This window comes from Gadus macrocephalus, chromosome 2 (genome assembly GCF_031168955.1).
Source record: "Gadus macrocephalus chromosome 2, ASM3116895v1".
Classification (NCBI taxonomy): domain Eukaryota; kingdom Metazoa; phylum Chordata; class Actinopteri; order Gadiformes; family Gadidae; genus Gadus; species Gadus macrocephalus.
In genome coordinates, this window is record NC_082383.1 from 437,876 (window position 1) to 458,980 (window position 21,105).

General features: G+C 56.8%; 1 protein-coding gene across 1 annotated transcript in view; it reads right to left on the bottom strand.

Moving 5' to 3' along the window:
* LOC132470667 (histone acetyltransferase p300-like) overlaps positions 1 to 21,105 on the bottom strand; it is a 35,576-nt gene that overhangs the window by 6,802 nt on the left and 7,669 nt on the right. Inside the window, exons 3-25 of the mRNA XM_060069473.1 lie at positions 20,779 to 20,946; positions 19,034 to 19,337; positions 18,176 to 18,289; positions 17,837 to 18,073; positions 17,530 to 17,632; positions 17,307 to 17,435; positions 15,889 to 16,006; positions 14,863 to 15,139; positions 14,484 to 14,561; positions 13,394 to 13,473; positions 13,079 to 13,201; positions 11,484 to 12,380; positions 10,553 to 10,813; positions 10,062 to 10,263; positions 8,420 to 8,538; positions 5,170 to 5,409; positions 4,687 to 4,775; positions 3,379 to 3,489; positions 2,901 to 2,957; positions 2,498 to 2,575; positions 1,849 to 1,916; positions 626 to 776; positions 76 to 336 (exon numbers count right to left, since the gene is read on the bottom strand). Of these exons, the coding sequence (XP_059925456.1) occupies positions 76 to 336; positions 626 to 776; positions 1,849 to 1,916; positions 2,498 to 2,575; positions 2,901 to 2,957; positions 3,379 to 3,489; positions 4,687 to 4,775; positions 5,170 to 5,409; positions 8,420 to 8,538; positions 10,062 to 10,263; positions 10,553 to 10,813; positions 11,484 to 12,380; positions 13,079 to 13,201; positions 13,394 to 13,473; positions 14,484 to 14,561; positions 14,863 to 15,139; positions 15,889 to 16,006; positions 17,307 to 17,435; positions 17,530 to 17,632; positions 17,837 to 18,073; positions 18,176 to 18,289; positions 19,034 to 19,337; positions 20,779 to 20,946 (4,265 nt within the window). The remainder of the gene's footprint in view (positions 1 to 75; positions 337 to 625; positions 777 to 1,848; positions 1,917 to 2,497; positions 2,576 to 2,900; positions 2,958 to 3,378; positions 3,490 to 4,686; positions 4,776 to 5,169; positions 5,410 to 8,419; positions 8,539 to 10,061; positions 10,264 to 10,552; positions 10,814 to 11,483; positions 12,381 to 13,078; positions 13,202 to 13,393; positions 13,474 to 14,483; positions 14,562 to 14,862; positions 15,140 to 15,888; positions 16,007 to 17,306; positions 17,436 to 17,529; positions 17,633 to 17,836; positions 18,074 to 18,175; positions 18,290 to 19,033; positions 19,338 to 20,778; positions 20,947 to 21,105) is intronic.

A 21,105-nucleotide genomic window follows, 5' to 3' on the forward strand; every position in this document is an offset into this window, starting at 1 on the left:
AGAATGCGTTTTAGGCCAAATAAGATTTCACTCGTTACATTAGATATAGATCTGCATCTCTTTAAACTGGCGTACCCGAGTCTCCGGACGTATTCCAGGTAGCCGATGAGGATCTCGTGGTAGACCCCCGTGCGCAGGTGTCGGGGCTGGAAGAAGTGCACACTGTCGAGGTACGATATGTAAACTCGTCTCTGATTGGGCGGCGGGCAGTCGGAGCCGTACTCCTGGACGTGCATCCCGAAGAAGCAGCAGTCAGCTCCGTCCACGTCCTCAAAGGCAAACAGGGCCTTGGTCCGGTACGGGAAGGACTCGGACATCTCGCCACTGTCCACAAACCTGCTCAGACAAAGACGAGGACAGAGAGTCACTGGAGAGCTCCAGCGGACCCGAAGGTCCCCGGCCAGACCTGCTGATCTCCCTTTGGTCAGGTGGTCGGACCAGAGCCAAGAAGACTAGAGTCAATCCCTGGAAGGAAGAGTCCCTCTTCCTGTTGTCCCCCATGATCCTTAAGAGCTCTTCCTTGCCCTTTATGGGGGCTAGAGGTAAGATCTTTAAATGCCGGAATTTGAAGCCTTTTAAGACTAACTGCTATGCAGTTGAGTTCAGCATCAGAGTGCGCCCTCACCTGGACTTCATGCCCGGCTTGACCTCCACCACCTTGTCCGAGACGTGCACCACCCGGATGGTGATGTCACCCGACTCTGGGTGGTTCTGCCTCTTGAGGTAGTCGTTGACCCGCGTCTCCAGGTAGACGCCCAGCTTGGTGTGCGGGAGTCCTGGACCGCAAGAGAGAGGGAGACGGAGGTTAGAAGGGAGGGGAGCATGGAGGAGATGAGCAGGTGGTTCATGGAGGTAAGAGCGTGTGGGGAATAGAAATGAGTTTGAGGCAACACTGGGAAAACAAGTCCCTAGGGGATGGATTGTTAACTTCAAGACCAGCCCGAGTCGTGCTGTGGAGGTCCCTCTAAATCAGATTTGTCAGAGTTTAACTGCCTGGTCTGCTTTTCCGATCTTTTATACATTCTGGTGCGATGCCCTCAATGTCTTTCTCAATCGATACGCTTGGCTGCGCTAGCTTAAAGAAGGTCAATTCAAGAGAACCTCCTTCGACAACGGTTGATGCTACATTACTGGGGGACTGCGGGGACCTAGCTGGAGCAGGCGGAGCATTAAGCCAGTGCCCACTAATGAGGTACAGGCATTATCAGCTCTTGGTCTCCAAGTGTCAAAGTTCTTCCTGACGCAGCTTCGCTATTTAAGAGCTTAAGAAGAAAAAACCCGCCTGGACTAATGGGAACTTGTGTCAGACAATTGCAGTGAAACACTAGACCGGTAACTGGAAAACAAACTCCCAGCCTAGCTCAACCAAACTCAACTCCATCACATTTGATCGGTTTCATATTCCTCAAATCGACTCTTGCTCTCCTTTGTCCCGTTTTGTTTAGTCTTCCTCGTTCTTGGCTGCGTTCTGATTCCTGGACGCTACCGTGACCCCAGCGGGGATCGTTAAACCTCCGTCTGATCCAATGGGATCCAGCTGTCCTGCTCTCGGCCAGAGGACTCCCGGCCGGACAGCAGAGGATCAAACTGGGTGGTAAATCACTTCTGACGCTCCCTGGAAAACACGGTCCACTACAAAGAGGCTAAACGCCGCCGTCACCAAAAAAAAAAAAGAAGATCTCCATTCGGCATTTGTTTAACATCTTCAGCCAGACCCCGGCCCCTCCTGCTGACGGAACCCAGGGGTTGGAGGGGGGGGGGGGTCAGATCCTACGCTAAGAACGACCTCTCAGGAAGCTGCTGGGGCCACTGTCCAAAGGAAAGCAGGTGGGAAGGCTCAACACTTACGTTTGGCGGCATATTTGTTCTCTTTCCGCGTTTTGTTGGCCTTCTTGAGGCAGCTGTCGCACGTGAAGCTGTGGAGACAGAAAGTATGTTTGAGTGTGTGTGAAATAGAGCTTCTGGTGGGCCATGGTCGCCTCTGATGGGTAATGAACAGAGTGAATTCAATTCTCATTGGTGTTATTACCAATTACTTTGGGATAGGGTTGCTCGATTATGGAAAAAAATCATAACCACGATTATTCAGGTCAATATTGAAATCCCGATTAGTCAACGATTATTTTTGAGTTTGAAAACATGATGTATTTATTCAGCATGTCTATCCCAAAAACACTTTGGACCTGAGAACTTTCGCCTTAAAAAAATACATAATGGTCAATTTTCAAATTTTAGTTAGTGATCACTAGCCACCACACTACCACTGTGAGTGAATCAGTCTCAATGACCGCTTCCCTCACTTTGGCGGACTCATCCCGGTCAGATCATCTTATGATTGATTTCATTATCGTGTCATGACGTCACTTCAGTGATACTATCTTTGAGCTCTGAACGCCGTTCCAGAGAGTCGTTTCCCCTGCTGTGGCTCCATGCTGAGCCAACAATAAGCAGGACAGGATCCCAGTGGACTCGTGTGAGTGTGTGAGGGCTAGCTCACCCCATGGGCCATATGGTGTCGTTATGCAGGACGCAGATCTGGTGCATTTTACGACCACAGTCGGTGCATTCCACCAGCCTGCAGGGGACAGAGGGAACGGCAGACATGTTAGAGGAACCTCGCGGATGGACGCAACTTGGACAAAATCACCGCATTATGCATGCAACACTTTTCCTGAGGACAAACGCAGGGATCATAGCCAGAGAGCTAAGCACTAGTCAGAAGCCTGGCTCATGGGACGTGGGTAGGCAATACCACCCGATGATAACTAAACATACAATTTAACAGAACGAAACGTATTCCAATGCTAACTTTGTAAAATGATACATTAATGAATGAATATATTGATTAATGAGGTTCTGAAGCTCATCTAGAAAGAGGAGCGAGGGGGAGGGAGACGTACAGTTCTGGGTCCAGGGTGTCGTTCTTCTTCCGCTGGAACTGGTCTTTGTTGATGGACCTGTGGGGAGGAGAAGGAGGAGGAGAGTGAGGAGGAGGGAACCACACCTGGAGCCTCACCCCGGAGGAGCAGGTTCTGAGGTTCTGAGGCAGAGATACTAGACACCAATAGAAACACATCTAGAGAGAGGGGAACCAATAGAAACACATCTAAAGAGAGGGGAACCAATAACGCTCTGGTAGAAACTAGTGTGTGATGAGGGAATGTTACAGATAAAAGGTCATAATAAAGGCATTAGAACACAACACATGAACACATGAAAAGACCAAAGAAACGTTAGATTTTAATGACATCAATTTACTTCAAGAACAACAAACTAAAGGCTAGATGAACCGGCTTTAAGGTCCGTCAACAGAGGTGTTTAGTGGTCCCGTGGGGGGGGGGGGGATGGGAGGGGGGAGGATGAGAGGGGGGTACTCACGTCTGGGGCTGCGACGGGTCGTCTCCCAGGGAAACGCTCTCGCCCTGGATCTCGTTGAAACACTTCTCACAGAAGTGGTACCTGTCAGCAATAAGCCCAAATTTTGGTGAACTACACCGTTCGCCAACAGCACAGCCAATCACAGTGAGGGCATGGAGACGAAGCAGCCGGCCAATCAGGGCAGGGCGGGCACACGGGAGGAGGCAGGGGGCAAGGTAGACCGTCGTCGGGAGGAAGCAGCCAATCGTGATGCAGCGTTTTTGTGTGGGCGGGAGGTTTTGATTTTGCACGTAAATTTCGGAGTGGATGATTGGTCACAGCAAGCAGGCCAATGCAGACATCACAAGCGTTAAAAGGAGGGAGAGAAGGGGAGACGGGGGAGGGGAGGTAAAACGAATATTAAAAAAGAGTGGAAATTAATTGTTACAGGTAAGGACATGGACAGGTAGAGAGGAAGAGGAGGGAGAGAGGAAGAGTAAGGAGAGAGAGAGAGGAGGGAGAGAGAGAGGAGGGAGAGAGAGGAAGAGGAGGGAGAGTTAGAGGAGGGAGAGAGGAAGAGGAGGAGAGTGAGGGGGGAGCAGAAGGTGAAACAACCAACAGGGACAGAGAGCCAAGGCAAAGCAAAGATTAGCGTCAGACGTCCAGTGGTCCACAACAACAACAAAAACAACAATACAGCAACGTGAGGAGCCAATAGGAGCTGTGGGGGGGAGGGGCTCCCAACATGGATAAAGTGGATAAGTGATAGAAACAAGACAGATAGATGGCGCTGCTAAAGAGGTTCATTCATAGAGCGGCCCGCCTTCGTCTGCTCGCAGAAAGGAGCTTCTTCACTCTCTATAAATCTTTACTTTTTTTATTTTTAGAGTAAGATGAGTGTGGTTGTGGAGCCAGAGGCCTCGGGCTGCAGGAGGCCAGAGCTCGCTGTATGAATGAACCGAGCGTGGAGGAACTCATCGGACATGAATAATGGAGGATGGAGACCGATCCAACGGAACCATCTGAGGCCCAATCAGAGCGCGGCTACAGGGCTACGATGTCATGGCCGCCGAGTGATGAAATATTATGGCGTCGGGGCGCGCGCGCGCGGGGGGGGGGGTGTTCTTTTTTCCGCCTGTGTTCCTGGTTGTATATTTGTGGGTTATTGCATGTTTTGTCTTTCTGCCTGTATTCCTGGTTGTTTGCTTGTGTGTTTCTGCCTGTGTGTGTCTTTCTGCCTGTATTCCTGGTTGTGTGCCTGTGTGTTTCTGCCTGTGTGTTTCTGCCTGTGTGTTTCTGCCTGTATTCCTGGTTGTCTGCGCTGCTTACCTGTTCTGGTAGCTGAAGTAGGCGGCGTCGCGCTGGATGGTGCACAGCTGTTTGCCGTAGCAGCACAGTGTCTGGGGAGAGAACTCCAGCTGGGGGGAGCGAGGGGAGACGGAGAACAGGTCAGTGGTGTCACTTCTACACGCACACACTAAAAACACAACACTCTCGGCACATGATCACATGACCCGAGTGTATTGTGAGTCACAGCCCAAACCGATGCCCAGACAATACGAATAATGACAAAACCATTCCCAGAGGTGACCCCTAAACTCAGACGGATAATGCACAGGATTTCCTGAGAAGTATTTCTGAAGGGATAACCACAGAACGCACTTTACGTTTACTAAAAGCCTCAAGGCCCAGTGGAGCTGACCGTAAAGTCCGCTCTGTGGTTGTGCATTGGGCCACCTGCGCACTCACCGAGCCACACCCCCACCCCCCCAGACCCCTCACCTCCACCCCCAACCCCCACCCCACACCCACCTTCCGGCCGCAGCAGTAGCCCAGGCCCTGCATCACGGGGTTGATCTCGGCCTCGAACACCTCGGCCAGCTTGGAGCAGTACTTGTAGACGCGGGACGTCTTGCGGTTGTACAGCCAGGCGTTGTTGAACATGAGCCACACGTCGTCCACGTACTGCCAGGGCTCCTGGAACTGGCCCGTGTCCAGCTTGCGCTTGATGGTGGACAGGTCCATGGGGGTCTTCACGATGTCAAAGTAGTCCTGCTAGTCCGGAGAGAAGTGAAGGGGGCAGCGGGACACACGGAGCAGAAGGAAGAGTGGAGGAGGGGGGGGGGGGGGGTGAGATCCAAGAGTTGTTTTTTTTTGCAGAAGAAGGGTTTTCGTTTGGGGGGGGGGGGTACATATCAGGGGGGGGGCATCGTTTGTCGTGGGGAGGCCGGGGCGGTCGGGGAGGGAGAGCTCCTCCCCCCTCCCTCACCCAGACCTCCCCACCACTCAGACACCAGCTAGCAGACGACTGGACCAACAACACACAGGATAGGACCCGGCCCTGGTGGGCGGGGCCAATCAGACATCAATCATCTTAGAGCATCAAGCCAGAAGTACAGCTGGAACATCGACAACGCTGATGCTACTTCAGCCGGTCCACTACTGCTATTCAGCAGCCGAGCTCGACACCGGGTCGCGTCCGGGGTCTGCTGCTGGCGGGCGGCCAAGCGGAGGCGAGCGAGCGGATGGCAGCGCGGCAGGAAGCAAGCGGGACACAGTGGCGCTCGGATTAGCATCACAGCGTCCGCCAAGCTACAGCGCTACTCTGGCTAACGCCGCTGCTGCTGAAGCTAGCAACGGTGACCTCTGAGGAAAGGTCACCAGGGGCATTGGGACCCCGGGGTCCGTGAGGGAGGAGGGGTCAGAGGGCGACCCTTGGGGTCAGGGTTCACCCACATCCCAAACCCTAACTAGAACATGTCCGCTCCGCTGGTCATCACTGTAAACATGACGGGTCGGATTTAATGTCGGTACGAAACGTCAGCCACATTACCGGAAGAGCCGAACCCACGTCTACTGTTGGGGTTTAAACCCACGTCCACCGCTGGGGTTTAAACCCACGTCCACCGCTGGGGTTTAAACCCACGTTCACCGCTGGGGTTTAAACCCACGTTCACCGCTGGGGTTTAAACCCACGTTCACCGCTGGGGTTTAAACCCACGTCCACCGCTGGGGTTTAAACCCACGTTCACCGCTGGGGTTTAAACCCACGTTCACCGCTGGGGTTTAAACCCACGTTCACCGCTGGGGTTTAAACCCACGTCCACCGCTGGGGTTTAAACCCACGTCCACCGCTGGGGTTTAAACCCACGTCCACCGCTGGGGTTTAAACCCACGTCCACCGCTGGGGTTTAAACCCACGTCCACCGCTGGGGTTTAAACCCACGTCCACCGCTGGGGTTTAAACCCACGTCCACCGCTGGGGTTTAAACCCACGTCCACCGCTGGGGTTTAAACCCACGTCCACCGCTGCGGTTTAAACCCACGTCCACCACTGCGGTTTAAACCCACGTCCACCGCTGCGGTTTAAACCCACGTCCACCGCTGCGGTTTAAACCCACGTCCACCGCTGCGGTTTAAACCCACGTCCACCGCTGGGGTTTAAACCCACGTCCACCGCTGGGGTTTGAACCCACGTCCACCGTTGGGGTTTAAACCCACGTCCACCGTTGGGGTTTAAACCCACGTCCACCGTTGGGGTTTAACCCCACGTCTACTGTTGGGGTTTAACCCCACGTCCACTGTTGGGGTTTAAACCCACGTCTACTGTTGGGGTTTAAACCCACGTCTACTGTTGGGGTTTAAACCCACGTCTACTGTTGGGGTTTAAACCCACGTCTATTGTTGGGGTTTAAACCCACGTCTACTGCTGGGGTTTAAACCCTGCTACTGTTGGGGTTTAACCCCACGTCTACTGTTGGGGTTTAAACCCACGTCCACTGTTGGGGTTTAAACCCACGTCCACTGTTGGGGTTTAAACCCACGTCCACTGTTGGGGTTTAAACCCACGTCCACTGTTGGGGTTTAATCCGGAGGAGACCGAGGAGTCCGGTCGGGGTTTCCCGGGCAGACGGGGTTTCCCGGCGTTGCAGAACACGCCGGCACGCCAACCTGCAGGGCGGCGTTCCTGTTCCGCACCGTTGCTCTGAGTCAAAACTAGCCGCGTGGCTACGTACCTAGCCAGTAGCCAGCACGCGACCTAGCACACTACCTGGCACGCTAGGGCGCAAGGCTTTCTGCTAGCGCTACCGCTCTGTCCAGGAGTTCTGGGTACGCGCCGGGTTGCGTAGCGGGTCCTCGGGGGGGGGGGAGGAGGGGGGCTGACGGCCATCGAATCAAGTGGGGCAGTTAAAAATAAAGCGTTGCGCGCTGAGTGTGTATAGAGCCGTATGCTGAGCCACTCACGCCGTGCGGCCGGATGGAGGAGGCTCCCGTACGCCTCTGGGAACCAACGACACCAATACAAGAGCTAATTACATTCCACCAGGTTTGGAAAACGGACCCTTTAGCGGCATCGGCTCACCTCGACACAGAACCCCCACCCCAACATCAACACACGACTAACTACTGGTGAGGAACTGAACTAGGAAGCTAGGATGGAGGCGAACACAAATCTAGTGATAAAGTGAGCTTATGGCGGAGAAATGCAGATGATCAGATGACTGGAAGACATAGCAATGAGACACGAGAGTTTGGTCTTTGGTCCTGATTGATTTGTTTGGTTCGTAGAATAATGGGATTGATCAGCAATGTGTTTGGATCAGCGATGTCCATGAGGCAAAGTACCGCCAAACACAACTGGTGGTCAACTGTTGGTTAGCATGGTTGACCTCCTGGTGAGGGAGCGTTGGTGGAATCTCTAGCTCTGATCATGGAGCCCTTCCGTTATCTGAGGCCTTGCATTTCCCCGTGTGAGTCAGACGATGCTGCCGTGAGTTAAGTGTACGTACGACTGAATGACCTGTGGAATGAATGAAATGTTAACCTCCACCGCCTCCCTCTCATCCTCTTATACACATGGTGAGTGCAAAGGTGAGACAACGAGGTGAGCGGAGGACAGACACAACCGTGACGTCTATGAGCGAAAACAGGAAACAACAGCAGACATGATGAATAAATTAAAATGTTTTAATGTTTTAATCTAGGCGGAGCGGAAGCAAAAAGAATGTCAGCCAGAGCAGTCCCTTACCAGGTTAGTTTTGTTACTAGTTCGAATACGTACGGGTATTCCCAGTAACTGGGGGTCCACCGGCTGGCGGAACGGCAAGGACTCGGGGTCCTGCCGGTACAACGCCTCCAGGGTGGGCATCAGGGCCTGACGCAGCTCCTCAGGCTTAAAGACTGGGAGGGGGAGAGAGAGGGGGAGGGGGAGAGGGAGAGAGAGGGGGAGCAAGTGATAAACAAGAGAAAGACTTGGTTAGGAGACGTTGATGAGGAGGCCGATCATTAGAGCCCTTGTGGAGTTCCTCAGGTACGGATTAGGGCTCCCTGGAGAGGGACTGAACCCTTCTCTGAAGGGGGACTGAACCCCTCTCTGAAGGGGGACTGAACCCCTCTCTGAAGGGGGACTGAACCCCTCTCTGAAGGGGGACTGGACCCCTCTCTGAAGGGGGACTGGACCCCTCTCTGAAGGGGGACTGGACCCCTCTCTGAAGGGGGACTGAACCCCTCTCTGAAGGAGGACTGAACCCCTCTCTGAAGGAGGACTGAACCCCTCTCTGAAGGAGGACTGAACCCCTCTCTGAAGAGGGACTGAACCCCACTCTGAAGAGGGACTGGACCCCTCTCTGAAGGGGGACTGGACCCCTCTCTGAAGAGGGACTGAACCCCACTCTGAAGAGGGACTGAACCCCTCTCTGAAGAGGGACTGAACCCCTCTCTGAAGAGTCTGGACCCCTCTCTGAAGGGGGACTGAACCCCTCTCTGAAGAGGGACTGAACCCCACTCTGAAGAGGGACTGAACCCCACTCTGAAGAGGGACTGAACCCCACTCTGAAGAGGGACTGAACCCCACTCTGAAGAGGGACTGAACCCCACTCTGAAGAGGGACTGAACCCCACTCTGAAGAGGGACTGAACCCCACTCTGAAGAGGGACTGAACCCCACTCTGAAGAGGGACTGAACCCCTCTCTGAAGGGGGGACTGAACCCCTCTATTAAGGGGGACTGAACCCCTCTCTGAAGGGGGGACTGAACCCCTCTCTGAAGAGGGACTGAACCCCTCTCTGAAGAGGGACTGAACCCCTCTCTGAAGAGGGACTGAACCCCTCTCTGAAGAGGGACTGAACCCCTCTCTGAAGAGGGACTGAACCCCTCTCTGAAGAGGGACTGAACCCCTCTCTGAAGAGGGACTGAACCCCTCTCTGAAGGGGGACTGAACCCCTCTCTGAAGGGGGACTGAACCCCTCTCTGAAGGGGGGACTGAACCCCTCTATTAAGGGGGTTCAGGGTTACTCTCTCAAGGGGAGCGAGTCCCGTTAACGTGGAGGGGAGTGACTAAACCTGGGAGCAGAGGACACCCAGAACCCCGGTTCTAGAGCGTTCCTCTGTGAGGACACACTGAACCCCGGTTCTAGAGCGTTCCTCTGTGAGGACACACTGAACCCGGTTCTAGAGCGTTCCTCTGTGAGGACACACTGAACCCCGGTTCTAGAGCGTTCCTCTGTGAGGACACACTGAACCCGGTTCTAGAGCGTTCCTCTGTGAGGACACACTGAACCCCGGTTCTAAGAGCGTTCCTCTGTGAGGACACACTGAACCCGGTTCCAGAGCGTTCCTCTGTGAGGACACACTGAACCCCGGTTCTAGAGCGTTCCTCTTTGAGGACACACTGAACCCGGTTCTAGAGCGTTCCTCTGGACTCACCTTTCCTCTTGCTCTCCGCGCTGGCGGGGGATCCGGCCTCGCCCTCCTCCTCCTCCTCCTTGGGCTCCTTCTTCACCTCCGGCTTCTTGTCCTCGCCGTTGGTGGCCGTCACCGAGGGGGCGGCGGCGGCGGTTGCCGTGGACGATGAGGTATCCATGGGCTCGGCCTTGCAGCCGTCCCCCGACGTCTTCTCCTTCTTGATCTGAGGGGGGCGAGGAGAGGCGGAGCCATGAGTGACTCTGGCGTCACCGCGACCCAGACAGAGTCCTACGCCCGCGGCTAACCATCAGGACGCCCGCGGCGACGGCTAACCATCAGGACGCCCGCGGCTACGGCTAACCATCAGGACGCCCGCGGCTACGGCTAACCATCAGGACGCCCGCGGCTACGGCTAACCATCAGGACGCCCGCGGCTACGGCTAACCATCAGGACGCCCGCGGCTACGGCTAACCATCAGGGCGGGGCTAATGGTCGGGGGGGGGGGTCTTACCTCGGGCTTCTCCTCCTCCTTGACGTCCGCCTGACCTTTGCCCTTCTTCCCCGAGGCGTCGCCGTCTCCCGCCGGGTCCGCCTCCTCCTCCTCCTCCTCCTCATCCTCGTCCTCCTGCTTCTTCACCTCCATCTTGACGTCGGCGGCGCCCGAGGCCACGCTGTCGGCCGCCGGCGCCTGGGAGGCGGGGTCGGCGCCACTGCTCACCGAGGGCGGCGTGGAGGCGGGGCCGTCCGCCATCAGGGACGACTTCTGGGACAGCTGGGGGGGGGGCACATGGAGGATGAATATACAGCCCCCGTTCAACCCTTCACCCCCCTCGGCCTCGGGGGACCGCCCCCTCGGCCTCGGGGGACCGCCCCCACGGCCTCGGGGGACCGCCCCCTCCTCAGGGGACCGCCCCCTCGGCCTCGGGGGGCCGCCCCCACGGCCTCGGGGGGCCGCCCCCACGGCCTCGGGGGGCCGCCCCCACGGCCTCGGGGGGCCGTCCCCACGGCCTCGGGGGACCGCCCCCCCCCGGCACTGAGCTAAGAGGAGCCGGAATCTAACCAGCGTCCGTCAGGGGAGGAGCTGCTGGTCTACTGGTGGGTGGAGGACCTGCTGGTCTACTGGTGGGTGGAGGAGCTGCTGGTCTACTGGTGGGTGGAGGAGCTGCTGGTCTACTGGTGGGTGGAGGACCTGCTGGTCTACTGGTGGGTGGAGGAGCTGCTGGTCTACTGGTGGGTGGAGGAGCTGCTGGTCTACTGGTGGGTGGAGGAGCTGCTGGTCTACTGGTGGGTGGAGGAGCTGCTGGTCTACTGGTGGGTGGAGGAGCTGCTGGTCTACTGGTGGGTGGAGGAGCTGCTGGTCTACTGGTGGGTGGAGGAGCTGCTGGTCTACTGGTGGGTGGAGGAGCTGCTGGTCTGATTGGTGGAGGGCGGCCGTCACTCACCGGGCTGCGTGGCGGCGGGGGCGGGGTCATGTGGGCGTTCTGGTTGGCCGGGGGCGGGGCTTGGCCCGACTTGGACGAGGCGCTCCCGGGCCCCTGGGGAGGCTGCAGCTGATTGGCCTTCTCAGAGCCCCCGCCCGGGGCCCCCGCCTGCTGCTGGTGGTTCTGCAGCGGGGCGGGGGGCTGTGGTGGGGGGGGCTGGGTCTGCTGGGTCTGCTGGGTCTGCTGGGTCTGCTGGGTCTGCTGGGTCTGCTGCTGCTGTTGTTGTTGATGCTGCTGCTGCTGTTGTTGTTGTTGTTGATTCTGCTGCTGCTGCATTTGTTGTTGCTGCTGCTGCTGTTGTTGATTCTGTTGTTGTTGATTCTGTTGTTGTTGATTCTGTTGTTGCTGCTGCTGCTGCATCTGTTGTTGATGTTGCTGCATTTGCTGTTGTTGATGGAGCTGTTGTTGTTGTTGTTGAAGCTGCTGCTGTTGTTGTTGATGTTGGTGCTGTTGTTGAAGTTGGTGCTGCTGCTGTTGTTGTTGATTCTGTTGTTGTTGATGTTGCATCTGCTGCTGCTGTTGATGTTGCTGCTGCATCTGCTGTTGGTGGAGCTGTTGCTGCTGTTGCTGTTGCTGCTGCTGTTGTTGTTGTTGTGAGGGGGGGAGCTGCGCGGCGCTGGGCGTGTGCGGCTGGGGGGTCTGCGAGCCCGGCAGCGTGGGCGGGGTCTGGTGCGGCTGCGGCGTCAGGCTGCGGGCCGGCGAGGGGGAGCTGGTCCGCATGGGGGGGCAGTGGGGGTGGGCCCCGGGGGCCGAGGGCAGGGGCCCAACGCTGCCCGGGCCCCCGGGGGCCGAGGCGCTGGAGGCCGACTGAGAGAGGGGGCTGCCGCCTGGGAGGGGGGCCGGCGTGGACATCTGGGCCTGGAGAGAGAGAGAGACGGTAAGGGGGGGGGGCAACGAGGAGGGAGGAGGGAGGGAGGGGGGGGGGAGGAGGATGAGGAGAGGAGGGAGGGAGGAAGAGAGGAGGGAGGGAGGAGGGAGGAAGGAGAGAGGAGGGAGGGAGGGAGGGAGGAGAGAGAGAGAGGAGGGAGGGAGGGGGGGAGGAGGAGAGGAGAGAGGAGGGAGGAAGAGAGGAGGGAGGGAGGAGGGAAGAGAGGAGGGAGGAGAGGAGGGAGGGAGGAGAGAGGAGGGAGGGAGGGAGCCGAGAAGAGGAGAGGAGAGGAGGGAGGGGAGAGGAGGGAGGGAGGGAGGAGGGAGGAGGGAGGGAGGGAGGAGGGAGGAAGGAGAGAGGGAGGGAGGGAGGGAGGGAGGGAGGGAGGGAGGAGAGAGGGAGGGAGGGAGGGGAGAGGAGGGAGGGAGGGAGGGAGGGAGGGAGGGAGGGAGGAGAGAGGAGGGAGGAGAGAGGGAGGGAGGAGAGAGGAGGGAGGTGGGGGAGAGGAGGGAGGTGGGGGAGAGGAGAGAGGAGGGAGGGAGGGGAGAGGAGGGAGGGAGGGAGGGGAGAGGAGGGAGGAGAGAGGAGGGAGGTGGGGGAGCTCCAGAGCCTGGAGGACGGTGAGCAGGTAGAAGGCTACTCCAGGGGAGCCTCCCTGGGGGGCTACGCGCTGAGGACGGGGGCTCACCTGCGCCATGCCGCCCTGCGCCCCCGTCTGGTTCATGGGCCCGGGGAACTGTCCTGGGGGGTGGTACTGGTTCTGGAGCTGGGCTGCGCTGGGCTGCCCCATCCTGCTGGGGCCCATGCCCATCTGGGGACAGAAGAGGGGGCATCAGACCACGCCCACCACGGCATCAGACCACGCCCACCACGGCATCAGACCACGCCCACCACGGCATCAGACCACGCCCACCACAGCATCAGACCACGCCCACCACGGCATCAGACCACGCCCACCACGGCATCAGACCACGCCCACTCAGTGGGGGGGGGGGGGGCTCACCTGGTTCATGGTTGGTCCGGACGGAAGGGGCGACCTCTGACCCATGGACTGCATTCCCATCTGACCGAACTGGTTCATCCCTGAAGAAACCAAGTCAACATATGAGTGAGTGAGTGAGTGAGTGAGTGAGTGAGTGAGTGAGTGAGTGAGTGAGTGAGTGAGTGAGTCAGTGAGTGAGTGAGTGAGTGAGTAAGTCAGTGGGGTAGTGAGTGAGTGAGTGAGTGAGTGAGTGAGTGAGTGAGTGAGTGAGTGAGTGAGTGAGTGAGTGAGTGAGTGAGTGAGTGAGGTAGTGAGTAGGGGTGGGAATCTCTTGGCACCTCACGATTCGATTCCGATTATGAGGTCAACGATTAGATTGTGAAGCGATTATCGGTGCATTGAGATGCAAAAAAATTTTTCTATGTACTTTTCCATGCGGGATTTTCAAATATATATATATATATATACATCTGGGTTTGCTACTCAGTTTGCTAATCACTTCCTACTTTTGTGATGATCATTAAAGACATCAACAGATGAACTAACTTACCTAATATTTCATAAGAGAGAAAGTATTTGTCACAAATATGACTTTCTATGAACAATGCAGCTTGCACAATATGGAAGCATGCAAAAAATAGGTTTCAGTTTTTTATTTCTAATCTTCCTTTTCTATGTCATTAAAGGAAAAGCTGCTCTTGAATTAGAAGGAGTTCTTGTGTCTGTCTGAGTTTGCGCGCATGCTATGCGTAGACTGAATCGCACTCGTGTCAAGGCAAATCAGATTGGCCAATCCACCCTGAAGATAAATACAATAATTGTAAAATTACAAAAAATATTTTGCCTGCTGCAAATTATGTTTCAGCAGGCAAAAAAACCAAAAACAAACATTTTTTAATTCCGATTATTAATTTATCTGCATCGAGACAGAATCGTTCTAGCGAGAATCGCGATGCATCGAAGAAGAGATTATTTTTCCCACCCCTAGTAGTGAGTGAGTGAGTGAGTGAGTGAGTGAGTGAGTGAGTGAGTGAGTGAGTGAGGTAGTGAGGTAGTGAGGTAGTGAGTGAGTGAGTGAGTGAGTGAGTGAGTGAGTGAGTGGACCTGGTACCTGCTGGGTTCTGCATCCTGCTGACCATCTGGCCGGGCCCGGGGGGTCGCACCATGGAGGGGTCGGCATGGGGGCCGTCTGACGGGACAGAAGGACGCGTCAATCAAAGTCTTAAAAGGGGGGGGGTCAGTGAGATACACCGTCTTCTTCTCCCTTCCCTAGCTTGTGCAGCACCATAACTCGGGGTTCTTCCTTTGACGGCCTTCTTTAACTGTGACCCGCCTCGTAGGCCCTCTGGGTAAAAGGCTCTGCTCAACAACCCGATGGACCAACCGGAGCTGGAGTTAAACCAACGAGCAGAGAGCGTCTGAGTCCAGAGACGCTCCCACTATCGCCACAAATAGAAGCACAACACAAGACGAGTAGGGGGACCACTCACTGGGCGGCTGGCCGGGGCCCATGGCCGGCTGGCCCATCCCTGGGGGCCCGCCCATGCCTGGGGGCCCGCCCATGCCTGGGGGTCCGCCCATGCCTGGGGGTCCGCCCATGCCAGGGGGTCCGCCCATGCCAGGGGGTCCGCCCTGCGGCAGGCCGGAGGGGGGCATGCCGGCCTGGGAGGGCATCATGCCCTGCTTCTGGAGGCGGGTCCTCCTCTTCTCCTCCAGCTCCTTCTGGATCTTGTAGATCTTCTCCGCCAGCAGGTGGTAGTACTCCGCCTGCAGATGGACCCTCACCGGTCAGAACGCTACGGCCACAGCTCTGACACAGTACGGTTTAGCTTATAGTACCCCTAGTCCCTCCCCTAGCCGTATGGCTCTAGTCCCTCCCCTAGCCGTATGGCTCTAGTCCCTCCCCTAGCCGTATGGCTCTAGTCCCTCCCCTAGCCGTATGGCTCTAGTCCCTCCCCTAGTCCCTCCCCTAGGTCCTAGTCCCTCCCCTAGCCGTATGTCTCTAGTCCCTCCCCTAGCCGTATGGCTCTAGTCCCTCCCCTAGCCGTATGGCTCTAGTCCCTCCCTAGCCGTATGGCTCTAGTCCCTCCCTAGCCGTATGGCTCTAGTCCCTCCCCTAGGGCCCTAGTCCCTCCTCTAGCCATATGGCCCTAGTCCCTCCCCTGGGGCCCTCCCCTAAGGCCCTAGTCCCTCCCCTAAGGCCCTAGTCCCTCCCCTAAGGCTCTAGCCCCTCCCCTAAGGCTCTAGCCCCTCCCCTAGGGCACTAGTCCCTCCCCTAGGGCACTAGTCCCTCCTTTAAGGCTCTAGTCCCTCCCCTATAACTCTAGTCCCTCCCCTAAGGCTCTAGTCCCACCCCTAGGGCTCTAGCCCCTCCCCTAGGGCACTAGTCCTTCCCCTAAGGCACGCGTCCCTCCCCTATAACTCGAGTCCCTCCCCTAAGGCTCGAGTCCCTCCCCTGAGGCCCTAGTCTTGCGTGTGTTTGTAGGTGAGTGTGTGTGTGTGTGTGTGCGTCCTACCCGGCTGTTGGCCGACTCGTACATGTCCCCCTCCACCTTGCGGGCGTATGCCACCAGGTTCTCCATCCGCCGGTCCTTCAGCGCGGCCGGGTCCGGGGTGGGGAAGATGGCCTGCACCCTGTAGCGCACATCACCAGGCGTCAACACCAGGGGTCAGGGGTCAACGCACAACACCAGGGGTCAGGGGTCAGCGCACAACACCAGGGGTCAACACCAGGGGTCAGGGGTCAGCGCACAACACCAGGGGTCAACACCAGGGGTCAGGGGTCAACGCACAACACCGGGGGTCAACGCACAACACCAGGGGTCAACGCAGACAGACAGACAGACAGACAGACAGACAGACAGACAGACAGACAGACAGACAGACAGACAGACAGACAGACAGACAGACAGACAGACAGACAGACAGACAGACAGACAGACAGACAGACAGACAGACAGACAGACAGACAGACAGACAGACAGACAGACAGACAGACAGACAGACAGACAGACAGACAGACAGACAGACAGACAGACAGACAGACAGACAGACAGACAGACAGACAGACAGACAGACAGACAGACAGACAGACAGACAGACAGACAGACAGACAGACAGACAGACAGACAGACAGACAGACAGACAGACAGACAGACAGACAGACAGACAGACAGACAGACAGACAGACAGACAGACAGACAGACAGACAGACAGACAGACAGACAGACAGACAGACAGACAGACAGACAGACAGACAGACAGACAGACAGACAGACAGACAGACAGACAGACAGACAGACAGACAGACAGACAGACAGACAGACAGACAGACAGACAGACAGACAGACAGACAGACAGACAGACAGACAGACAGACAGACAGACAGACAGACAGACAGACAGACAGACAGACAGACAGACAGACAGACAGACAGACAGACAGACAGACAGACAGACAGACAGACAGACAGACAGACAGACAGACAGACAGACAGACAGACAGACAGACAGACAGACAGACAGACAGACAGACAGACAGACAGACAGACAGACAGACAGACAGACAGACAGACAGACAGACAGACAGACAGACAGACAGACAGACAGACAGACAGACAGACAGACAGACAGACAGACAGACAGACAGACAGACAGACAGACAGACAGACAGACAGACAGACAGACAGACAGACAGACAGACAGACAGACAGACAGACAGACAGACAGACAGACAGACAGACAGACAGACAGACAGACAGACAGACAGACAGACAGACAGACAGACAGACAGACAGACAGACAGACAGACAGACAGACAGACAGACAGACAGACAGACAGACAGACAGACAGACAGACAGACAGACAGACAGACAGACAGACAGACAGACAGACAGACAGACAGACAGACAGACAGACAGACAGACAGACTCACAGCTTGTGCACCAGGTGGTTCCTGAGGTCCTGGGTGATGTCCTCGTGCCACGACTTCCTCATGCCCGGCGCAGAGGGGGGCGTGGCCGTGGGCATGGAGCCCATGCTGGCCATGGAGTCGTTCATCAGGCTGAGGGGAGAGGGAGAGGGAGGGGGGAGAGGTGAGGGGGGGTCAGGACCAGCCGAGCTCCTCCCCAGGTCAGAGGTCAGAGGTCAGGGCTTACCTCTGAGCGTTCAGGTTGTTGTGCAGCATGGCGTCAGGCAGCAGGCTCGACTGCTGATTGGACGACAGCCCGCCTCCGCCGTTCACACCCATGGGATTACCTCCTGAGAGAGAGAGGAGAGAAGAGAGAAGAGAGAGAGAGAGAGAGAGAGAAGAGAAGAGAAGAGAAGGAGACACACACACAGAGAGCGAGAGCGAGAGAGCGAGAGAGAGAGGACGTTAGGACACTGGGCTCCAGTGGAATGACAGACGGCCGCCCCAGACGACGGTCTAACTGAGCGGTCAGAGAGCGACGCTGCGGCCCTCACCCATGGAGTTGAGGGCCCTCATGCCGGGCTGGCCCCCCATGGCCTGGCCGGGCCCCTGGGGCCCCTGGGGGGGCAGCTGGTTCCCCTGGTAGGTGAGTCCCAGCGCGGCGTAGGCCCTCTCGATGGAGCTGGGGTCGATCTGGCTGGAGGGGTTGATGCTGGCCGCGTTGGGGGGGCCCCCGGGCACCGTGGGGCCCAGCGAGTTGACCAGGCCCACCCCCGCGCTGCTGAGGAGGGCTGCAGGAGAGGGGGGGGGTTACAATGATCTATAGGTTATCATCCTCACACACACACACACACACACACACACACACACACACACACACACGGAGCACTCACACTGCTGGTTCCTCTTGTCTCCGGCGTTCTTCAGCGGCAGGCAGACCGGACAGTCGTGCCGCGTGCAGTTCTTCCAGTGAGAGATGATCTGTCGCGACGAGGCACAGTGTGCCACTGCAGGAGAGAGGGGGACAGTCAGGGGACAGAGGGTGAATGAGATGAATGAATGAATAGGTCTCTAGGGGGGGCGGGAAGGACCCCTGCAGGGTGGAGTTGAGCAGGGATGAGTTCACCAATCTCATGGTTCACCAACGCTGCATTTATTGCGTTGTTTAAATTGATACAAATCTTCAGGCTAATTGGTGAAGCGTGGGGAAGGGGATGGCCCATGTTACCATACTTTAAACGCATTCATACACACCGGGAAGAGGAGCTTATACGACCAGAGGCAATTACACAGAGAATTAGTGTGAGGCTTCTGAATTAAAACAAACAGACGCTAAACAGCGATGTGTCACGCAGTACAATGGTCATCAGAGTCCAGATGGACTGTAGGACAGTAGGAGGTAGCAGAGGACCACTCACAGCAACAGAGATATAGATGGGGATCTACTCTTTAATGACTTATCAGAATGGAGTTGATCCGGGGAATAAAGGGTGTAAGGAATGTCATCCAGCCTTACAGCGGGAGGGGTTAGGGGTTGAGGACCAGTTTGGACCAAGATGCCAGGGCTTGATTCCCGAGAGCCATGTCACTCTTTAATATCACCCACCACCTGCCCTCCCCATCTACGTTCATAGACCCTTCTCCAGATACTCTGACCCCGATGGTCGTGTGTTGGGTGGATGGACGCAGCTCCACCCGTTCTAACCGGCGCTCTGAGCGGGGTGGAGGCGCTGTGTGGGCGGCGGACTCACCCTGGCAGGACTTGCCGGCCTGGCAGTGGGTCATGTGGTTCAGCACGTTCTTCATGGTGCGGCAGTGGGGCAGGTTGCACTGCCGCACCTCCCCGTTGGCCTGCTCCCGCCGCTGGCACTTGTGGGCGTGGAGGAGAAGGACCAGCTGCTGCTGGATCAGCTTGCGCTTCTCGGGGTCCGCCGTGGGGGGCGTGGCACCGGGCCCCGCCCCCACCACGCCCAGGCCCACCGGGGACCCGCCCGCCACGCCGGCCGCCGCCGCCGCCCCGCCCACTGGCACGCCTCCGGGCGACTGCTGGGAGGGCTGGGGAGAGGACAGAGAGGGAGAGGTCAGAGGTCGAGACACTGCCGTTACCCGGACCCACTCTGGGCCGTGTGGCCTACAGGCGGGAAGACGTCTGGTTAACGAGGAGGAGCGCTAACGAGGGCGTCCACAGGAGGAGGAGGACTGAGAGCAGGTGAGGGTCGCTCTCGTTTCGTCCGTCTGGTGTTGGTCCATACGTTGCACTGATACTCTTTTACTCCAAGGCTTTTCCTTTGTGCTTCGGCTCAGGACAGGACGTGTTTTGCTCCAGACGACCACGATTGCAGCGGATTCTCTCTTCTTGCATCAGAGCTGAAGCGCCAAGGGGGTGGAAGTACTCGTCGTCTTATTCCAAAGACTTGTCCGCTGCCACGGCAACATGGCCGTCCCGACGCTGCCGCGCGGCCATTGTGGCGGCGGACTTCTTTAGCACCTTAAAAAGGAAACCATGTTTCCACCTCCATCTCCTCTGTGGATTCACCCAGCGGGGGGGGCATGGGAGGCTCTGAATACCACTACCCTACTCTGTCACAGTCGGTGGTACCAGCAAGCTGGAGGCAGGCGAGGCAATGCCTGGTCTCCTCCCAACACATCCCTTCGGCCAGAGCCTTCTCTTCAGCGGTACGACGCGGGGATGGAAGAGACACCAGGCAACGGATCAACGAATGCACAGCCCTAACTGAGGACTTGAGTCGTACTTTTCTTGGGCAGTCCGCGTGTTCCAGCCCCACCGTGTCTGACCGGCCTGTAACCGCGTGGAGCTGGCGGGATGCTCCTCTCAACAGCAGTCTTTATGTTACATCCATTGGGGACATTTTGAAACAGGACATAGCCGCTTCAATTGTGTTTCAGTTAAGTCACTGTTTATGGCAGGGCACTTTGTAATTTGACGATTAGGTAGGATGTGATCATTAGATTGCTCTACATGGCAGAGTGCTGCTGCTCAACAGCTTACACTGAAAGCCAAGTCCACGACCAAGTCCCAGTGCCATGGGCAGGGATACAGCGCTCACTAACTGACCGCGAGAACTACGGCCCACCAGATGGACGGTTGTTCTGGACAGAAATGCTTGGCAGGTAAAAATACAAATATAACAAAGATAAAGGATGTTTGATTCATTCAGTCAAATCACCGTAACACCCCGGCTCACAGCTGGGGTGCTTCTACCTGTTGAGAGACAGAGAGAGACAGAGAGAGAGACAGAGAGAGAGACAAAGACAGAGACAGAGACAGACAGAGAGACAGACAGAGACAGAGACAGACAGACAGAGACAGAGACAGACAGAGAGACAGACACAGACAGAGACAGACAGAGAGACAGACACAGACAGAGAGAGACAGAGACAGAGGCAGAGGCAGAGGCAGAGGCAGAGGCAGAGGCAGAGAGAGAGAGAGAGAGAGACGGAGGCAGAGACAGAGACAGACGGAGGTCTCTCTTACCATCCCGGACATGCCCTGCCCTGGCGACGTCTTCTTGTCCATGCTGAACTGGGCGGCCAGGCTGTTGGGCATGCCGGCCTTGTTCTGGAGCCCTGCCCCTGGGAGCCCTCCAGCCGGCTGCTGGCCGTACGGGCCGCCATAGGGGACCGCGTTGGCCATCATATTCATCTGGAGGAGGGGGGGGGGGGAGCAGTGAGGAGAGAGGGAGGCCAAATTAAAGAAGGCCAAAAAGGTGTTGAATGCATATTTGAGCAGCATGTATTTTCCAGTTTCGTACACTGCGGTACGGGAAGGAAATTCGTTCAATATACAATACAAAATCGAAAA